Source organism: Pinus tabuliformis, chromosome X, assembly GCF_031772625.1.
Source record: "Pinus tabuliformis cultivar Carrire ecotype Pingquan chromosome X, CPIR1, whole genome shotgun sequence".
Lineage (NCBI taxonomy): Eukaryota > Viridiplantae > Streptophyta > Pinopsida > Pinales > Pinaceae > Pinus > Pinus tabuliformis.
In genome coordinates this window covers 1,291,191,894-1,291,209,381 of record NC_142308.1, presented here as the reverse complement: position 1 = coordinate 1,291,209,381, position 17,488 = coordinate 1,291,191,894, and the positions used below count along the sequence as shown (strand labels likewise).

Sequence of the window (17,488 nt, the reverse complement as noted above, 5' to 3'; positions counted from 1 at the left end):
AAACCCAATATGCCCATATCTTCGTAATGATTCTGAGTTCAATAATGATGCTCCGTGGTCTCTGTTAATTCCAGTTAGTGTCATTTCAGTGGAGTGCAAAAGATACCTTTAACCATGTCCAATCTATTTTACGTAGATGGAAAAAAGATTTAATATTCACACATTTATGAAATTTAATTTGCCATGGGCTCTTTATTATAGCATGATTTTCAACGAATCTAGCCCCGTACGTGCAGATTTTTCAATAAAGTGGGGCCAACCATCCTGGAACTATGATTTGTTCAGCTGTTCTGTTCTTCTCCTTCCCGTCAAGCCCAATAAAGCGGAGGTCACCCATCCTCGAACTATGATTTGTGCAGTGTTCTGTTCTTCTCCTTCCCGTCTGCGAATATTTTGATGTTCCGAATAGTGTTTAGATTATTTCCGTCGGGACCCCAGTACGCCTTAGGGTTACCTTTCGGAATTCCACCTACTGTCTGCCCTTTCAATCCGATATTATGGAAATTGGAAATATAGTTCTTAAAGGTAGGTAAGGAGTTTCTCTACTTTGGTTCCAAAAAAAGAAAAAGCCATTATGCCCCTCTAGGAAACATCTCGGTCACAAAAGCGTTTAGAGGTGAGGTGAGAAGCGTTTTTCAAGTTTTTATTGGATTTCGCGAATATTATTTACAGAAGGCAGTTGTTTTTAGTGTAATTTTTTGGAGATTCAGAATGAAATTTTCATGGAAATTTCCAGCATAGTATAAACGTTCCGTTATTGATGGGGTTAGGCTTGGAATTTGACTTCCCACGACGTATTTTGGATTTCAAAAGGTATTTGATCGTTGTTGAAATTTTTCCACCGTCAAGTTTGACCTATATTATAATAGATAACCTGTCAAATTGACTTCCAATTTGAAATGTAAATATCAAAATTTATAGTACCTGAAACAACAACAAATGTAGCTGCAATAGAACATTATGATACCTCATTCATTCATTTACCTCAAAATTTATGGTACTTGAAACAACAACAAATTTAGCTGCAATAGAACATTATGATACCTCATTCATTCATTTACCATGGTACGAATGGTGGGACATTACATTAACTTTCTGTCCATAGATGGGTGAGAACACCAAATGCTCTGGGGTTTTAATAGTGTATTTATACTCCTATTTATTAGGAGTGTACACTCTTAAAATAGGAGTATACCCCTATTTATTAGGGGTACACTCTTATTTATTAGGAATTATTTATTAGGGGTACACTCCTATTTATTAGGATTATAAATAGGAGTACACTCCTAATAAATAGGAGTATAAATACACTATTAAAATGCCAGAGCATTTGGTGTTCTCACCCATCTATGGACAGAAAGTTAATGTAATGTCTCATAATTCGTACCATGGTAAATGAATGAATGAGGTATCATAATGTTCTCTTGCAGCTAAATTTGTTGTTATTTCAAGTACCATAAATTTTGAAGTAAATGAATGAATGAAGTATCATAATATTCTATTGCAGCTACATTTGTTGTTGTTTCAGGTACTATAAATTTTGACGTCTACATTTCAAATTGGAAGTCAATTTGACAGGTTGTCTATTATAACAGGTCAAACTTGGCGGTGGAAAAATTTCAACAACGGTCAAACTTGACGGTCGAAAAATTTCAACAACGGTCAAATACCTTTTGAAATCCAAAATACGTCCCACAGGACGTCAAATTCCAGGCCCGGATGGGGCTCTTACTGGTCCTCGAGAGTCGGGATGCTCCATTTTCCTCCTATAACACGTGTTACCCAGATCCCCATATCTGTCTGGCAGCAACATTGACATGTTGATGTTGTGTAACGAAACCCAACGATCATTCTTCTTCTTTCTGTGTCCCATCTTGCCTTCCCCTCTGTTCTTCTGTGTCGTGGAAGCTCCACCTTCTATGGCAGTTTACCGGCCGTCCCTGGCGGTTCAGGACTATGCGGAATTAGTGGGCTTCTTATTAGGGCCACTTGCATTCATCGTCCTTATCGGGCTAGACCTGCGAAATGCCATTCAAAAGGGAGCTCACTGGGTTCCCGGGCGTGCCCTCGTCCTAAGTGCTCTGACTATCCAGATTATGAACTTTGTCGAAAACCAGAGGTGGGTTACTGAATGAGATCTGGGAAGGTTCAGAGCCATGGAATAATGAAATAGTTAAGAATAACTTGTTTATGATACACACTAGCAGAGTTATGCTATGTGTTCTGATAGCATATTTCCTGCCTGGAATGGCCCGTCCTGGCTCTGAGGAGAAATGGACCAAAATAGAAGCTATAGGGTTGACTGTCTTCATCGACATTTTCTCCGAGCTGAACAGTGCACGTAGCCATTTACCTAACAGTGCACGTAGCCGTTCATCTAGGTCTAGCAAGAGATCCAATTTTTTCTATTCCTGGCCAGAAGGCATGGCAGTTAGCCAGGTTTCGTTCTTCGTATCCGGACTGATAATATCACTAACGTTCATATGGCTTATTCTCCTCCTCGTCTGCACAGCTATAGCCAGTAAAAGCATCCGGAATATCATCACTCAAAAAATTCCTATCATTCTTGCAGAGCCTGCAGACAACAGCTGGAAGGGAGTAGAAGATCAAGTACTGAAATCATGGATCGTTGCTCGTTCATGTTATCCCGAGTCAATCGTAGCCAGGTCAGCAGTAGCCTCGTCAGCAGCACTGCGAGTAACATTTTGCATTTTAAGTTCAATTGTAGGATGGCTTGTCCAGGGTCCATATGTAACGTTTCATCGTAATCTTGCATTCTGGTTGAAATTCATAATAACAATTCTAGAAGTCATATTCATCCTAATAGGATGGGCAATCATAGGATTTAGATGGATTACCTCCGTAGCTTACTACGGAAGAAGAAGGCAAGAGAATCAGAAGTATCGTAAGTATTTTGAGGTGGAGGATTATTGGACCAGGCACATTGTTGACCTACAGGAAGCTGAAAACTTGAAGCTGAGGGAACTAAAAGTTGATGAAAGAATAAGTAAAATGTTTGTCATGAAGCTGAGGAAATTACATGTTCATGAAAGAGTAAGTAAAATGATTGTAAGGGAAAGAAAAAGAAGGATGAGTTTTGTATCGATATGGCTGAAATTTGCGTTTTGGCTGCAGTATGGTGTGGCTTTCTTCAGCAAAGTATGTTGGTTCCTCTCAAACCTTATATTTGGTAGTAGGTGTATGCGCAAAATAGTTTCAATAATATTGTCAAAGCGTTCAGAAAAAATGAACAAAGAATTTGCAGAATATAATGCAATCTGGAATTCCTTGGAGGGTCTCTGGGATCAGACTGATCATACCTTGTTTGTAACAAATCGAAAGTCCATCAAGCAAGCCAGGTTAATTATGAACAAGGGCAACAAGGATGGACAAAATTGCCATGCTCTAATCCGGTTTCTGGAAAACACAAGATCAGAAACATGTTTATGTTTATTGGATCTGGATCCTGACAAACAGGCTGCAACAGGTTTAAATTTTTTGTGGAAAGATTATGCTCGTGTTATCCCATTAGCAGTGGAAAAGTATTTTAAGTACGACAGAAAACGGTCATGGAAGCTAACGGCGGTCTCATTGATCAGCATATTTGTCAAGCTGTCAGCCCGTCGTGGGAGAGATTCGTTAGAAGCGTACTATGGGGCATGGGAACTGATAGATTTGGTGGACGAGTCCCATCCCGCAACAAATAGCTTGCTAAGTAAAGGCGCAGATAGACTCTTCACGTCAGTACGGGATCAAAGTGAGAATGTAGCTCCTACAACAATCGAAGAGGCAGAAGCAGCAATCAATAATCTTGCGAAAAAATGTGAAACGGATTGTAACGCCATTCATCAGAAGATTGTTGTTGGGGAAGACACTATGGAAGATTGGGAGAAGTTAGCGGCATGGAATGCTGTATACAAGTTATGTAAGGGTATGGTTTTCACATCGGGTAATTTTCAGGATCTTTTGGATGAATTACAGAGCTCATTAAAAATTATTATGAGCTCTTGGATAAAGAAAGTCGGGCCCGCATTAGTGAACACCACCAGAAATTGAGCACAAGATTTAGATAAAATCAAATTGCTAGCAGTGTACATAGCCGGGAAATCAAGGGGACTGATGGAGAAGCTGGAATGGGGTTCCGATGCCGGCTTAAGTACATAAGTATCCCACCATGGATGTAGTAAGAACGTGGTCAACGCCGAAGTAACTGAGGAATCTTCGATGGTATAAGATGCAGCAATGGTGTCCTGAAGAGTCTCTCCGACGTCTTAAAATGGTCTTATAACTCCTTGTTATTTTTATTCTGCCACCTTTGTTGTTTAATATTGTGACTGCATTTTATTGTACGCCATCTTCAATGGTCTAGTTTGGATGTTTTGTAACCTACTATTACAGGGAGGCTTTATTCCACCTTTGTTGTTTAATATTGTGACTGCACTTTATCGTATGCCATCTTCAATGGTTTAGTTTGGATGTTTTGTAACCTACTAGGCTGTGAATAAAGGTATTTGGATGTTTTGTAACCTACTAATACAGGGAGGCTGTGAATAAAGGTATTGCGTTGTATTACATAGAGACTGTAAATAAAGGTATTGCATTGCATATAAAATTTCCATGGGTAGGGATCTTAATTATTAGGTTTTACGTGGAGATGAGGATGGCCAGAGGTAACGCATTCCTCAACGCCGCCGACTCAGTGCATACCACCGAAGGGGAAGGGGAGTACCTACCCGAAATAGAGGTTTAGATCAACAGAATCAATTACCTCGCCATGGATCTGGCTTCCTTCTACGGCGGATTGGTCCTCGGCGGAAGATCCTTCATTCTCTAGGTCACGTACGAACCCCCTTTATCTGCACGAGGGGTTCTCACACAGTTTTCCGTTTGCTTCCCATACAACAAGGCATGGCATGGACGCTGCAAACCATCATCGCCGCACAGATCCGATAACAAAAACACACAGTCAACTCGATATTGAGCTATTAACTATGCATAAGGGCAAGGAAGCATCGATCTGGCCGTTAATGACCGCGGGTGCACCAGATCCATTATGGCTACCACTGGAACCACTACGGATGCATCCGGAAAAATAAAGAAAGCCCATTAACGCGGAAGGCAACCATACAAACCCCAGAACCACCATCGGTCCGCCAGATCCGGAGAACAAACAGACAAATCAGGGCTTGGTTAAGGCAGATCCGACAGATCAGAAGCAAATATTTATCAGATCGGTAGAAGGCAAACACTACTGTGTACAATTCAAGGAAGGGATGGATGTTCTGGAATTAAAAAAGCAGATCCAGATAAAAGTGGGCACTCCGACAACACACCAAAATCTTATATTTTCAGGACTCTGCATGCAGGATCAACACACTCTCCACCGCTATGGAGTTGTTAAAGATTCAACCATCATCCTCAACCTCAGACTTCGAGGCGGATGCAAGGGAACTAGCTCAAAAAATACAGGCTCTTTCCGTGATGCAGTCAAAGGGAAGGAACCATTGCAACACAGACCAGCACCCACAACAGAGATTCCAGGGCCCTGCATCGTGGAACAGAAGCCAGATTCACCCATGCTTACTGTATCGTTGCCAGAGGTAACAGATCTATCTACAGATTTAATTCACAATGCTGTTATATGCAGATTTAATGGTTATTGGCCCAAAGGTGATGCACTGCATCAATGGGTTTTTACTTCATGGACATCCAAATGTGAAATATATCTATGCCCTAAGGGTTTCTTCATAGTCAGATTCAACACAGAACTGGAACGAGACAACATCATCAATGAGGGGCCTTGGTTTTGGGGCAATGCTGGTCTCTTTATCACCCCCTGGTTCCCGGACTTTGATGCTAATACCATGGTAGTATCGAAAATGCCAGTTTGGGTAAGGCTACATAACCTCCCACTGCATTTCTGGCATTGGAAAGCATTAACAGCCCTTGGGAATTCCTTAGGAAAACATCTTAAAATAGATGAGGACAGAGCCAACCGGGGAATCTTCACATATGCCACAATATGTGTAGAGGTGGATCTAAGTCAAGGACTTCCAGATCACATCACTTTAAATTTTAATAATTCACTATGGACACAACAACTTGATTACGAGAACACGACATTTAGATGCCGCAACAGCTTGCACACAAGGCACCTTCAATATGCATGTCCACTGTCTAGTAAGGAGCCTAAAGGAAACAAGAAACAATAGAAAAAACCAAAAGGTTGGCAACACACCGAACCACTAGAGGAGGAAGCACTGAACATGGATCCCATAGATTTACAAGGAAGACAGGAAAAAACGATGGAGGAAAACAACGAAGAACCCAAATTGGAGCCAAACAACTTGGAACGGCAGCAAGAACTACAGCTGGAAATAAGCGGAGCCAAAAGAGCACACAACCCCGAAGGATCTGACTCGGATAAAGAACAACCAGTGTTCACAGAGGAAAACCATATTGGCTTAATTGTCCCCACTCCTAACGCTGGAGTCTGGGGCAAAGTAGAGAAGAAAAAAGGAAGGAAAATATAGGCCTGTAGACACAACTTTATCTTTCATTTCTGTTGTATTCCTGTCTTTACAGGAACAATTTTTTGCCCTTTTGCATTTTATTTCTGTTTGCTGCCTGTCATTACAGGAATAGCCATATGAATATGCTTCAAGCATCTACAAAATGTAATTTTATCAATATGAATAAAATTACGACCTTTTCCTTACGGGAAAAAAATAAATAAATTCCATGGGTAGATCCTTGAGTTTAGGCAAAGTTGAGAGTTAATATTTAAACATGCGATTTCCAGGAGTAAATATGTATTTCTTATTGTTTTTTAAAGAAAATATATATTGCTTATTGTTTTTTAAAGGTAAAATTAGGGTAGGTCAGCATATTGATGTATTTTACAGTTAGTATGAGAGTAATGTGTAATTGGTTTATATGAGTGCAATGTGTAATTTAGTTTATGTTGGTCCTTCTTAAAATAAAAATAAACTATTTTCTAATATTTTAATGTTATAATAAAAAACAAAAATTAATATGCTACACATGTTCACTAAATTTTCTATACAACGCCCAAGAAAAATCTTCAATGGTATAAGATGCAGCGATTGTGTCCTGAAGAGTCTCTTCGACGTCTTAAAATGGTCTTATAACTCCTCTCTCTACAACTTTTTTGGGTACAAACTTTTAGTGTGTTGGTTTTATTCTGCCACCTTTGTTGTTTGATATTGTGACTGCACTTTATTGTATGCCATCTTCAATGGTCTAGTTTGGATGTTTTGTAACCTACTATTACAGGGACGCTGTGAATAAAGGTATTGCGTTGTATTACAGAGAGACTGTCAATAAAGGTATTGCATTGCATATAAAATTTCTATGGGTAGATCCTTGAGTTTAGGCAGAGTTGAGAGTTAATATTTAAACCTGAGATTTTCAGGAGAAAATATGTATTGCTTATTGTTTTTTAAAGAAAATATATATTGTTTATTGTTTTTTAAAGATAAAATTAGGGTAGGTTAGCTTATTGATGTATTTTACAGTTAGTATGAGAGTAATGTGTAATTGGTTTATATGAGGGCAATGTGTAATTTAGTTTATGTTGGTCTTTCTTAAAATAAAAATAAACTACTCTCTAATATTTTAATGTTATAATAAAAAAACAAAAATGAATATGCTATACATGTTCACTAAATTGTCTATACAACACCCAAGTAACTGAAAAAATGAATATACTATACATGTTCACTAAATTGTCTATACAACACCCAAATATACAACACCCAAGTATCTGAGGAATCTTCAATGATATAAGATGCAACGATTGTATCCTGAAAAGTCTCTCCGACGTCTTAAAATTGTCTTATAACTCCTCTCTCTACAACTTTTTTGGGTACAAACTTTTAGTGTGTTATTTTTATTCTGCCACCTTTGTTGTTTAATATTGTGACTGCACTTTATTGTATGCCATCTTCAATGATCTAGTTTGAATGTTTTGTAACCTACTATTACAGGGAGGCTGTGAATAAAGGTATTGGGTTGTATTACAGAGAGACTGTCAATAAAGGTATTGCATTGCATATAAAATTTCTATGGGTAGATCCTTGAGTTTAGGCAAAGTTGAGAGTTAATATTTAAACCTGCGATTTTCAGGAGAAAATATGTATTGCTTATTGTTTTTTAAAGAAAATATATATGGCTTATTGTTTTTTAAAGGTTAGGTCAGCGTATTGATTTATTTTACAGTTAGTATGAGAGTATGTGTAATTGGTTTATATGAGGGCAATGTGTAATTTAGTTTATGTTGTCTTTCTTAAAATAAAAATAAACTACTCTCTAACATTTTAATGTTATAATAAAAATACAAAAATGAATATGTTATACATGTTCACTAAATTGTCTATATAAAATAATATAATTTTATATAAAGTAATGAAAAGTACAAATAATATAATTTCATATGAAGTAATTAGAAGTAAAAGATATGTAATGCCCCTAGTAAAGCGATAGTATTTTATTAACAACAGTAAATTCAATTGTTGGACTATTGTTACTTTTGGGGTAAACTGAGTAATTATCATCATTACTGTTTGAATTTAACTATGTTGTTAGCTAGCTTTTGCAACACATGTTGCAAAGGAAACGCTGAGTAAATTCAATTGTTTGACTATTGTTACTTTTGGAGTAAACTGAGTAATAATCATCATTACTGTTTGAATTTAACTGTGTTGTTAACTAGCATTTGCAACATATGTTGCAAAGGAAATGCCTTAAGGAAATATGGCATGAGAAATAATAGTACAGAAAAAAGAATTCAAAATTTTATACAATGCATAAAAAATAATAGCATAGAAGAGAAGTTGTGTGATTTCAAAATGGGTTTCTCTCCATCATAAAAAGAACTAAACACATGTAAGACTACCCTAATGGACCTTAAGTGGGAGAGGAAAACCTTGAGAAATAACACTATACAGTTAGTAATGGGGCCTAGATTCTAGCACCAACATTTTGATCCCTCTTTGTGCAACCACAGAGATGTTTCATGTTGGCCCAACTAAACAAATGAAAATATTTCACGTCTTCTTTTGAGTTCTTAAGTAAAAACTATTTAAAATTGAACTCAAAATTTTACTCTCCACTCCTAAAGAGCATGTGACACAGTTCAGCTGGAAGCTGAAATCTTAATCTCTGCAGCTAAGTTGAACTTCCGTTAAAACATACAGAAGAATGCCCATGAAATGCTGGTCACTGTAGCTCAAACCATTCACAATAGAGTTTTCAACCTTCAGCCACTAGTAGTGACAGGATAGAACTCTGAAACTTAGCATTGATAAAAGGGTTTTCGGGACTCTCCATAAGAACAGGAAGAAATCTCTCCACTCTTGGTAGATGATTTGTCAGATCTCAACATAGGTGGAATCAATTTGCAAGCATGCAGAGAAGAATCTGAACCGGCTGTGCTCTTCACTTCAGCATTATATGAAGAAACTTTCTTCTGCAATTGAAGATCATCATATGAGGGTCTTATCTTTGGAGCACTAGACAAGCGTATTTTAGCCTTGGCAGACTTTGTAGAGTTCATGTAATTAGGCATTCCCACACTCTCATCTGATGTCTGCAGAGTATTTCCAGATTTTGGAGGACATGATCCCCTTGAGATTGTTAAGCTCTCATCAGATTGGATATCAGAGGTAGGCTTTGAAGATGATCTACCAGTAGGATGACTGGAAACCGTTGAAGGTGGTTTTGCAGCAACACGAACACTAATATTGTTTCTGCGAACTTTAACTTTGCCTGGTTCATGAGATTTCCTCAGATTCTCTCCAGCATCATCATAGCTTTTGAGAGACTGAATTTCACAAGCATCCATTTGGTCTTGTTCCATGAGTCTATTCTCCCAAGGCTTTGCAGCCATCCAGCGTTCTAACCAGCTCCAACCCCAGCTATTTTTGTCTGGCTCAATTCTAGCATAATTCATGTTTGTTTTCGAATTGCTTCTCCATTGCTGAAAACAGATTCAACACCCATAAAAGTTACTAGTATATAAATTTCAAAATGTCAACCTGGCATCTACATCTAAGGTCTTGTGCAGAGGATTCTACCACAGCATTTAAAATCTGCCTGAAATAGAGTGTTCAATCAAGGACTTATACAAATGAATTTTCAAGTGACTTTTCTGCATTGAACATAGATATGTACCTGATGGGAGAGAGCATAAACAATTGCTCTCTCAAGTTTGATTGCACCCTCTTGTCTCATTTTCAGTTTTGCACGAACTTCTTCAAGGGTTCCTTGACTATCACACCACCCCTCCTCAAACATGAGCATACAACTTATTGCCCAAAAAGATAGGTGGGGCAATGAGAATACAACATGTTCAAAAAACCATGTACTTCAAATCTGCCATAAAAACGCAGAAATAAGGTATCCTCTGGCAATGCTCAGATTCTTAACTATTGAGATTATTAAGTTTCTGTTTGGCAGGAAGGAGGCATATTCTGATGAGAATAGATTTTCTGATTCTAAATAAATACGATGGCAGTTCTACACTTCACAACAATATTTCTCCTTAAATATTACATCTGTTTACAAAGTTGTGGCCATAAATTTGTTTTTAATTCAGAAAAACCACTGCAGTAATATTTACAAATCAACCACTAAATTCTATACAAAAAGGGAACTGTACAGTGTTTCTCTTCTTTGCCATTTTTAGTTACAGAAGCTCAGGGACCAAATTTAGTATCCACAGGTTTCTGGTCCATAACGTTGTGCTTACATATGGGGCACAGCTTAGAGTGATTTAGCAACCACTCTACCCCACAGTGGTTATGGAAACTGTGGGTGCATGGTAAGGAGATGATTTGGGCACCAAATTCATATTCAAACTAGCATATTGCACATTTCCTACACAACGTCCCAAAACATAGATTATCAAAATCATAGAAAATAAATAATCTCCTTAGGTTGTTAAGAACAATGATAGACATTGTAGCCTAAATAGAAGACATGAGAACCTGATAATAGATAAACCCTTACTCCATTTCATCTATCGATCGCTATTCAGACTTATTTCCATCAAAAGTTAATATTGGCATAGAGTTCACTATTGTGGCAGGAGCCACACATTTTACATTTTTCAGCTGAACAAGAAACTGTAAAAATCCAAACAACAGACCCCAATATCAGTAATATTAAAGTTTAATCTCAAATTGGAAACAGAAAGCCTGTTGAACTCTCTGAACCTTGCTACCACAATTGTACACTCACTCTAGCTAGTCTCTTAAAAATACACATTCCAATGAAAGCATAAATCATTTCATTATGTTGGTTCATCTGCTGATGGTGCCAATATTTAATGTATATCCTTCTGTATGCAGAAATATTATCGGTTTTGAACATATATCACCCAGGTTTGATGGCCTGATTTATTTCCCTATTCAACAAATTTCCAAACTACGCAAACTAGCTATCAAACAGAATCAGATACACAAGTCTAATGGCAACTCTGGCATGTATGTAAAAGACAAAGGAACAGACCCTAATAATTTCAGTACAAGACTTCACTTATATTAAAGGTTGGGCATAGAAAGAGGTGAACCTTGTATCTGCTCAAAATCCATGACATCTGGACAGAACACCTTATTAATATTAAAAGGATTATTTTGAAGTATTTCATATCAAATACAGAATATAAACTTATGTCCCTCAACAAGCATTACCTAATATGGATCACTGTGATTGAACCTGACATTAGACCTGGCATCTTTTCAATTCAAGAATCAATGCTAAGTTTCTCAGAATTAAAAACCCCATGAAGCCAAATCCACTTAACATTATAAAGTCATGCACAATTTTTTCTAACTTTGTGGCTATCCACTTAGGCATGTGGACTTCCTTTGTTATGTACTTGAATTGGAGAAAGAATTAAATATGCGTAATGCACACCAAGCCCTCATAACAAAGCCTTCCACTCTCGCATTCGAAAGATGTATGAAACGCATTGAAGTGAATGAGACACATGGATCTTCTATCCAACGGATACAGAATCAGCTAATAGAATATAGCACGTGCCTAACACAAAATAGACCTACCTATACCTCTGTCAAGAAACTCTTGAACATGACAAAGCTAACAGGAATGTTTGGACATCCCTTGTAGAAGCACTGATGCATCAAACTTTTTGTTAGTTCTTTAGAAAGAAGTTCATTTGCTACCCTTGCTCCCGTGAGGACTTAGGACACACATTACTAAGGAACCAAATTTGTTGCCATTTGAAAGAAATTTTGATTTTGATTTTGAGCTAGCAAATCTCATGGCTCAAGCCTCATATGCAATTCCATGCTTATTAGGCAACCCATATTCTCACTGTACCTTAGGAGGTCCACACAAAGATATCTTCATGCATATACTTGTTCCACAAGGGGGAAAGCTCTTCAATCGCCTAAGAGGGCAAGTGATTACTCCACTAATGCCATGAAAATTTATTTTCACCAATAATTATTAACAATAACGTGCATAGTACAACATAATACATTTTTCCTCCTTCAAAGTGCAGAGACTTAAATCTTAGAAATATGTAAATATTATCAAAACAAGAATAAGGGGAAGACAAATGATAACAAAATCTGAAGACTAATATATCTCCTTTCAAGCAAATATCTAGTTATTAGAGGCATACCTCATATGACATGTCAATAGTGCCTTGGTTACTATATTCAATGCCCCCCGAGTATGGAGGAGGATCTGCCAATGATAATGAAAGGGCTGAAACATGTAATGATTAAATTGGTCATAGTTCTACTTAATAAGTTGGTATTCAGTTAAAGAAAACAAACTTTAAGAAATGCGTCAGTTAATGAATGGTAACTGGATGGAAAAGTTAAATCATGAGAATCCATTATTCTATGAAACTTGCTTGCAACAATTCAACCCAAGGGAAGCAGCTTACATAATGCCATTTCAAGGTCAAAATCATCACATTTTTCATTTCTCAGCTGATTTCAATGGAAAAGATCATGAGAAAGAGCGTGAAAGCATCTAAGCTCTTGTGCAGAGGATTCTACCACAACATTTAAAATCTGCCACAAATAGAGTGTTCAATCAAGGACTTATACAAATGAATTGTCAAGTGACTTTTCTACATTGAACATAGTTATGTACCCGATGGGAGAGAGCATAAGCAATTTCTCTCTCACGTTTGATTGCACCCTCTTGTCTCATTTGCAGTTTTGGACGAACTTCTTCAAGGGTTCCTTCACTATCACACCACCCCCCCTCAAACATGAGCATACAACTTATTGCCCAAAAAGATAGGTGGGGCATTGAGCATACAACATGTTCAACAAACCATGTACTTCAAATCTACCCAAAAAATGCAGAAATAAGGTATCTTCTGGCAATGCTCGGATTCTTAAATATTGAGATTTTTAAGTTGTTGTTTGGCAGGAAGGAGGCATATTCTGATGAGAATAGATTTGCTGATTCTGAATAAATACGATGGCAGTTCTACACTTTACAACAATATTTCTCCTTAAATATTACATCTGTTTACAAAGTTGTGGCCATAAATTTGTTTTTAACGAAGAAAGACCACTGCAGTAATATTTACAAATCAGCCACTGAATTCTATACAAAAAGGGAACTGTACAGTGTTTCTTTTCTCTGCCATTTTTAGTTGCAGAAGCTTAGGGACCAAATTCAGTATCCACAGGTTTCTGGTCCATAACGTCGTGCTTACATATGGGGCACAACTTAGAGTGATTTAGCAACCACTCTGCCCCACAGTGGTTATGGAAACTGTGGGTGCATGGTAAGGAGATGATCTGGTCACCAAATTCATATTCAAACTGGCATATTGCACATTTCCTACACAACGTCCCAAAACATAGATTATCAAAATCACAGAAAATAAATCATCTCCTTAGGTTGTTAAGAATAATGATAGACATTGTATCCTAAATACAAGACATGAGAACCTGATAATAGATAAACCCTTACTCCATTTCATCTGTCGATCCCTGTTCAGACTTATTTCCATCAAAAGTTAATATTGGCATAGAGTTCACTATTGTGGCAGGAGCCACAAATTTTACATTTTCCAGCTGAACAAGAGACTAAAAATCCCAACAACAGACCCCAATATGAGCAAGATTAAAATTCAATCTCAAATTGGAAATCGAAAGCCTGCTGAACTCTTTGAACCTTGCTACCACAAGTGTACACTCACTCCAGCTAGTCTCTTAAAAATGCACATTCCAATGAAAACATAAACCATTTCATTATGTTGGTTCATCTGCTGATGGTGCCAATATTTAATGTATATCCTTTTGTATGTAGAAATATTATCGATTTTGACTATCACACCACCGCTCCTGAGACAAGCAATGCACTTCTGAAACAAAATGGATAACAGAGCCAATTTTTTTGCAAGTTAAAACATAAAAGCTTTTTAGGTTATCAGAATTATTCCGACAATTCCACATCACACAGATATTACTATTGTAGTATAAGTGATGGGATTGTCAGAAACTGAAATTTAACATATCTAGAAACAAAGGGAAAGCAACTAGTAAGAAAAACCGAGATCATTTTAGACCTATGATAAAGAAGTATCTATATGAGGTATGATCTAGTCCACTGCACAAGGGTCGTGAAAATCAATATGGCCAGGAAAAGTCTACAGAAAGGGCAGCTGCTTTTCTTCATGAGTAGTCTTGGTTTGGTGTCTGAGCACAAATCAGAACAAGGGCCTGAAGCGTTTGTGCAGGAAATTTTCATGATAAGAGTAAACATGATGATGATTAGGATTTGCTTGTGGTTTCGTATATATCTCAAACTACAGTTGATATATGGTAATCCGACACTCACAGGATTCGGCACTCCAACCTATTTTGTGGGTAGACTAAGCTACTAAACCATAGTGGCCAGAGTGTTAAAATACCTCAGATTCTCGCAATTTGTTTTGGCGAATTCAATGTTCATCAATCATTTTTTGCACAACTAAGCCTTCAGTCGACATTCGAACACAGCGAGCGAGCTCTTACACGAGCCTGAACTTTAACAAGTGCTTGCATGCACCTCAAGATAACTGTTGCTTGTTTCCTTACTTGACAACCTCGAAACAATGCTTGTAATCTCACAAACCCTTTCAGCGCTCGCAGTGCCCTCCTGGCCTGTAAACCCCAAGCCAAAGGCAATGGATTGAAAACAATCATCTCTCAAAACAACCAACCATATAATCTATAGAGGCTCGTGCATGAAGAATGGTTACCAAATGGAAAAAATCCTCGAAAAGCGGTCTGTATGTGAATGGCAGCCCATTCTTCTCTGACAACCTTGAAGTCTTTAGGTGGAGCCCTCACAATAGTGGCCACTGCAGCATTATAAGCCTCTGGAGCAGCAGATATAACTTTAGAAGTCTCCCCGTTTGAATTTACTCTCTTATGGAAACTTCCTTCATTTCTCCCCTCGGATTCATGGTCACCAGAAATTTTCCACAGACCCCATTTTCTGGACTTTACTTTCGTGAGCTTTTTCAGTGCATGTTACAGCAAAGTCAATAAGCTTGCTTCCGATAAATGAATGAACTTAGAACATGATTCATACATAACTAATGACTGGAAAACCAATGAAGTAGCACAAAAGATGGGTGAGATGCAATTTCCCAGGTAAGGAAATGCATCTATTATTAGGGTCCACTGATAACCTAAGATGATGAGTAGGACTGCAAAAAGTTACATGAGTAGATTATGCAAAGGCCATGGTATAAAAAGTTACATGAACAAAGTATGCGAAGGTAGTGCTGCAAAAATGACAACCTCGAAATAATGCTTGTAATATCACAAACCCTTTCAGCACTCGCAGTGCCCTCCTCTCGCCTGTAAAACCCAAACCAAAGCCAATGGATTGAAAACAATCATCTCTCAAAACAACCAACCATACAATCTATAGAGGCTCGTGCATGAAGAATGGTTACCGAATGGAAAAAATCCTCAAAAAGCAGTCTGTATGCGAATAGCGACCCATTCTTCTCTGACAATCTTGAAGTCTTTAGGAGGAGCCCTCACAATAGTGGCTACTACAGCACTATAAGCCTTTGCAGCAGCAAATATAACTTCAGATGTCTCCCCATTTGAATTTACCCTCTTATGGAAGCTTCATTTCTCCCCTCAGATTCATGGTCACCAAAAATTTTCCACAGGCCCCATTTTCTAGACTTTACATTTGTGAGCTTTTTCTGTGCATGTTACAACAAAGTCAATAAGCTTGCTTCCGCTAAATGAATGAACTTAGAACAAGATTCCTACATAACTAATGACTGGAAAAACAATGAAGTAGCACAAAAGATGGGTGAGATGCAATTTCCCAGGTAAGGAAATGCATCTGTTATTAGGGTCCACTGATAACCTAAGATGATGAGCAGGACTGCAAAAAGTTACATGAGCAGAGTATGCAAAGGCCATGCTGTAAAAAGTTACATGAACAGAGTATGCAAAGGTAGTGCTGCAAAAAGTTACATGAACAGAGTATGCAAAGGCCATGCATAGAGCATCTCCCACAAAGTAAGACATGAGAGAAGTACAAGAAGATATAAAGCATGAAAAATTTAAGAAAGAAACAGGAAAAGATCATGAGAAAGAGCGTGGAAGCTGGCAGGAATGTCAAACAGCTACTCTCCTAGTAGATGAGGCCGAGAAGAAAATAGAGAACGATCCAGAAAATACCATAAAGTTCATCATGGATTTGCATTATTTTCTCGATATATTTTGGATGGAGATCATAAAAGCAGTCGGACAAATATTGAGCCATTTATCAGAAATGGGCTTGGAGCAGTGGATATTCGCCCGTGAGCCTCTTATGCGGAAAATGTTCGTACCACAGAAACATTCGGTATCCGAATATCTGCCCTCGAGCTCCGCGACCCTGCTAGTTGATGTGCTCTAGCTAGTAACAGCCCTAGGCTATTTTTGTGTCTCTAGAAATTTGCGTTGCTCAGGCGGTTAGAGAGTTGCAACTACCTCAGCATAATCGAATGACTCAACATGGCTCAATCGTCTAACATATCATCTAATGGTGCAAGGTAATGAAAAGTAGGCAGAGAACAAAGTTTATTTCAGAGGGAACGCCTTACGACATAATTACTGTTATGTTGCTCATTATTACTAATTAAAAGAAACAGTTTGTCAATCACTGCAGTGACTCCTCATGAAAGGAGGATTAAAAATTAAGTATGACGGTTGCGAAAAAAAAAAAAAACCCTAACTACCTTCCCCAACGGTAGAGGTTTCCGCAGGAAATGGAAGCTAGGGGGGAGGGGGAGCGCTAATTCTGGTGATGACCAGATAGCGCTGGAAGGTGCCTTCATCTTGGGGAAAAACGCTACGTCTAGTGACGACCAGATAGCGCAGGCTTGAGTGCCAAAATTCTGCATCAGACGCTAAGTCTGGTGATGACTAGATAGCGCAGGCTTGAAACGCTGTAATCATGCAGAAGA

General features: G+C 38.0%; 1 protein-coding gene and 1 long non-coding RNA gene across 5 annotated transcripts; both read right to left on the bottom strand.

The window, feature by feature from the left end:
- Nucleotides 1-8,863: 8,863 nt before the first annotated feature.
- Nucleotides 8,864-13,076, bottom strand: LOC149144769 (protein IQ-DOMAIN 6-like). Of its 3 annotated transcripts, XR_016264461.1 has the most exons (4): nt 12,944-13,076; nt 12,674-12,759; nt 10,195-11,147; nt 9,803-10,000 (listed from the first exon to the last, which is right to left on the bottom strand). XR_016264461.1 is itself a non-coding variant. In XM_089448250.1 (2 exons), the coding sequence occupies exons 1-2, from the start codon at nt 10,321-10,323 to the stop codon at nt 9,317-9,319; spliced, it is 813 nt and encodes a 270-aa protein (XP_089304376.1). In that variant the 5' UTR covers nt 10,324-11,043; the 3' UTR covers nt 8,864-9,316. The 3 variants fall into 3 exon arrangements, 1 of the variants encoding a protein (XP_089304376.1); XR_016264462.1 differs by lacking the exons at nt 9,803-10,000; nt 10,195-11,147 and adding an exon at nt 12,508-12,537; XM_089448250.1 differs by lacking the exons at nt 12,674-12,759; nt 12,944-13,076 and having other exon boundaries at nt 8,864-10,000; nt 10,195-11,043.
- A 691-nt stretch (nt 13,077-13,767) lies between these two features.
- Nucleotides 13,768-15,478, bottom strand: LOC149144768 (uncharacterized). 2 transcript variants are annotated; one of them, XR_016264464.1, is made up of 3 exons: nt 15,266-15,466; nt 13,993-15,167; nt 13,768-13,860 (listed from the first exon to the last, which is right to left on the bottom strand). It is a non-coding gene; the product is annotated as an uncharacterized LOC149144768 (long non-coding RNA). The 2 variants fall into 2 exon arrangements; XR_016264463.1 differs by having other exon boundaries at nt 13,993-15,478.
- Between the last annotated feature and the right edge of the window lie 2,010 nt (nt 15,479-17,488).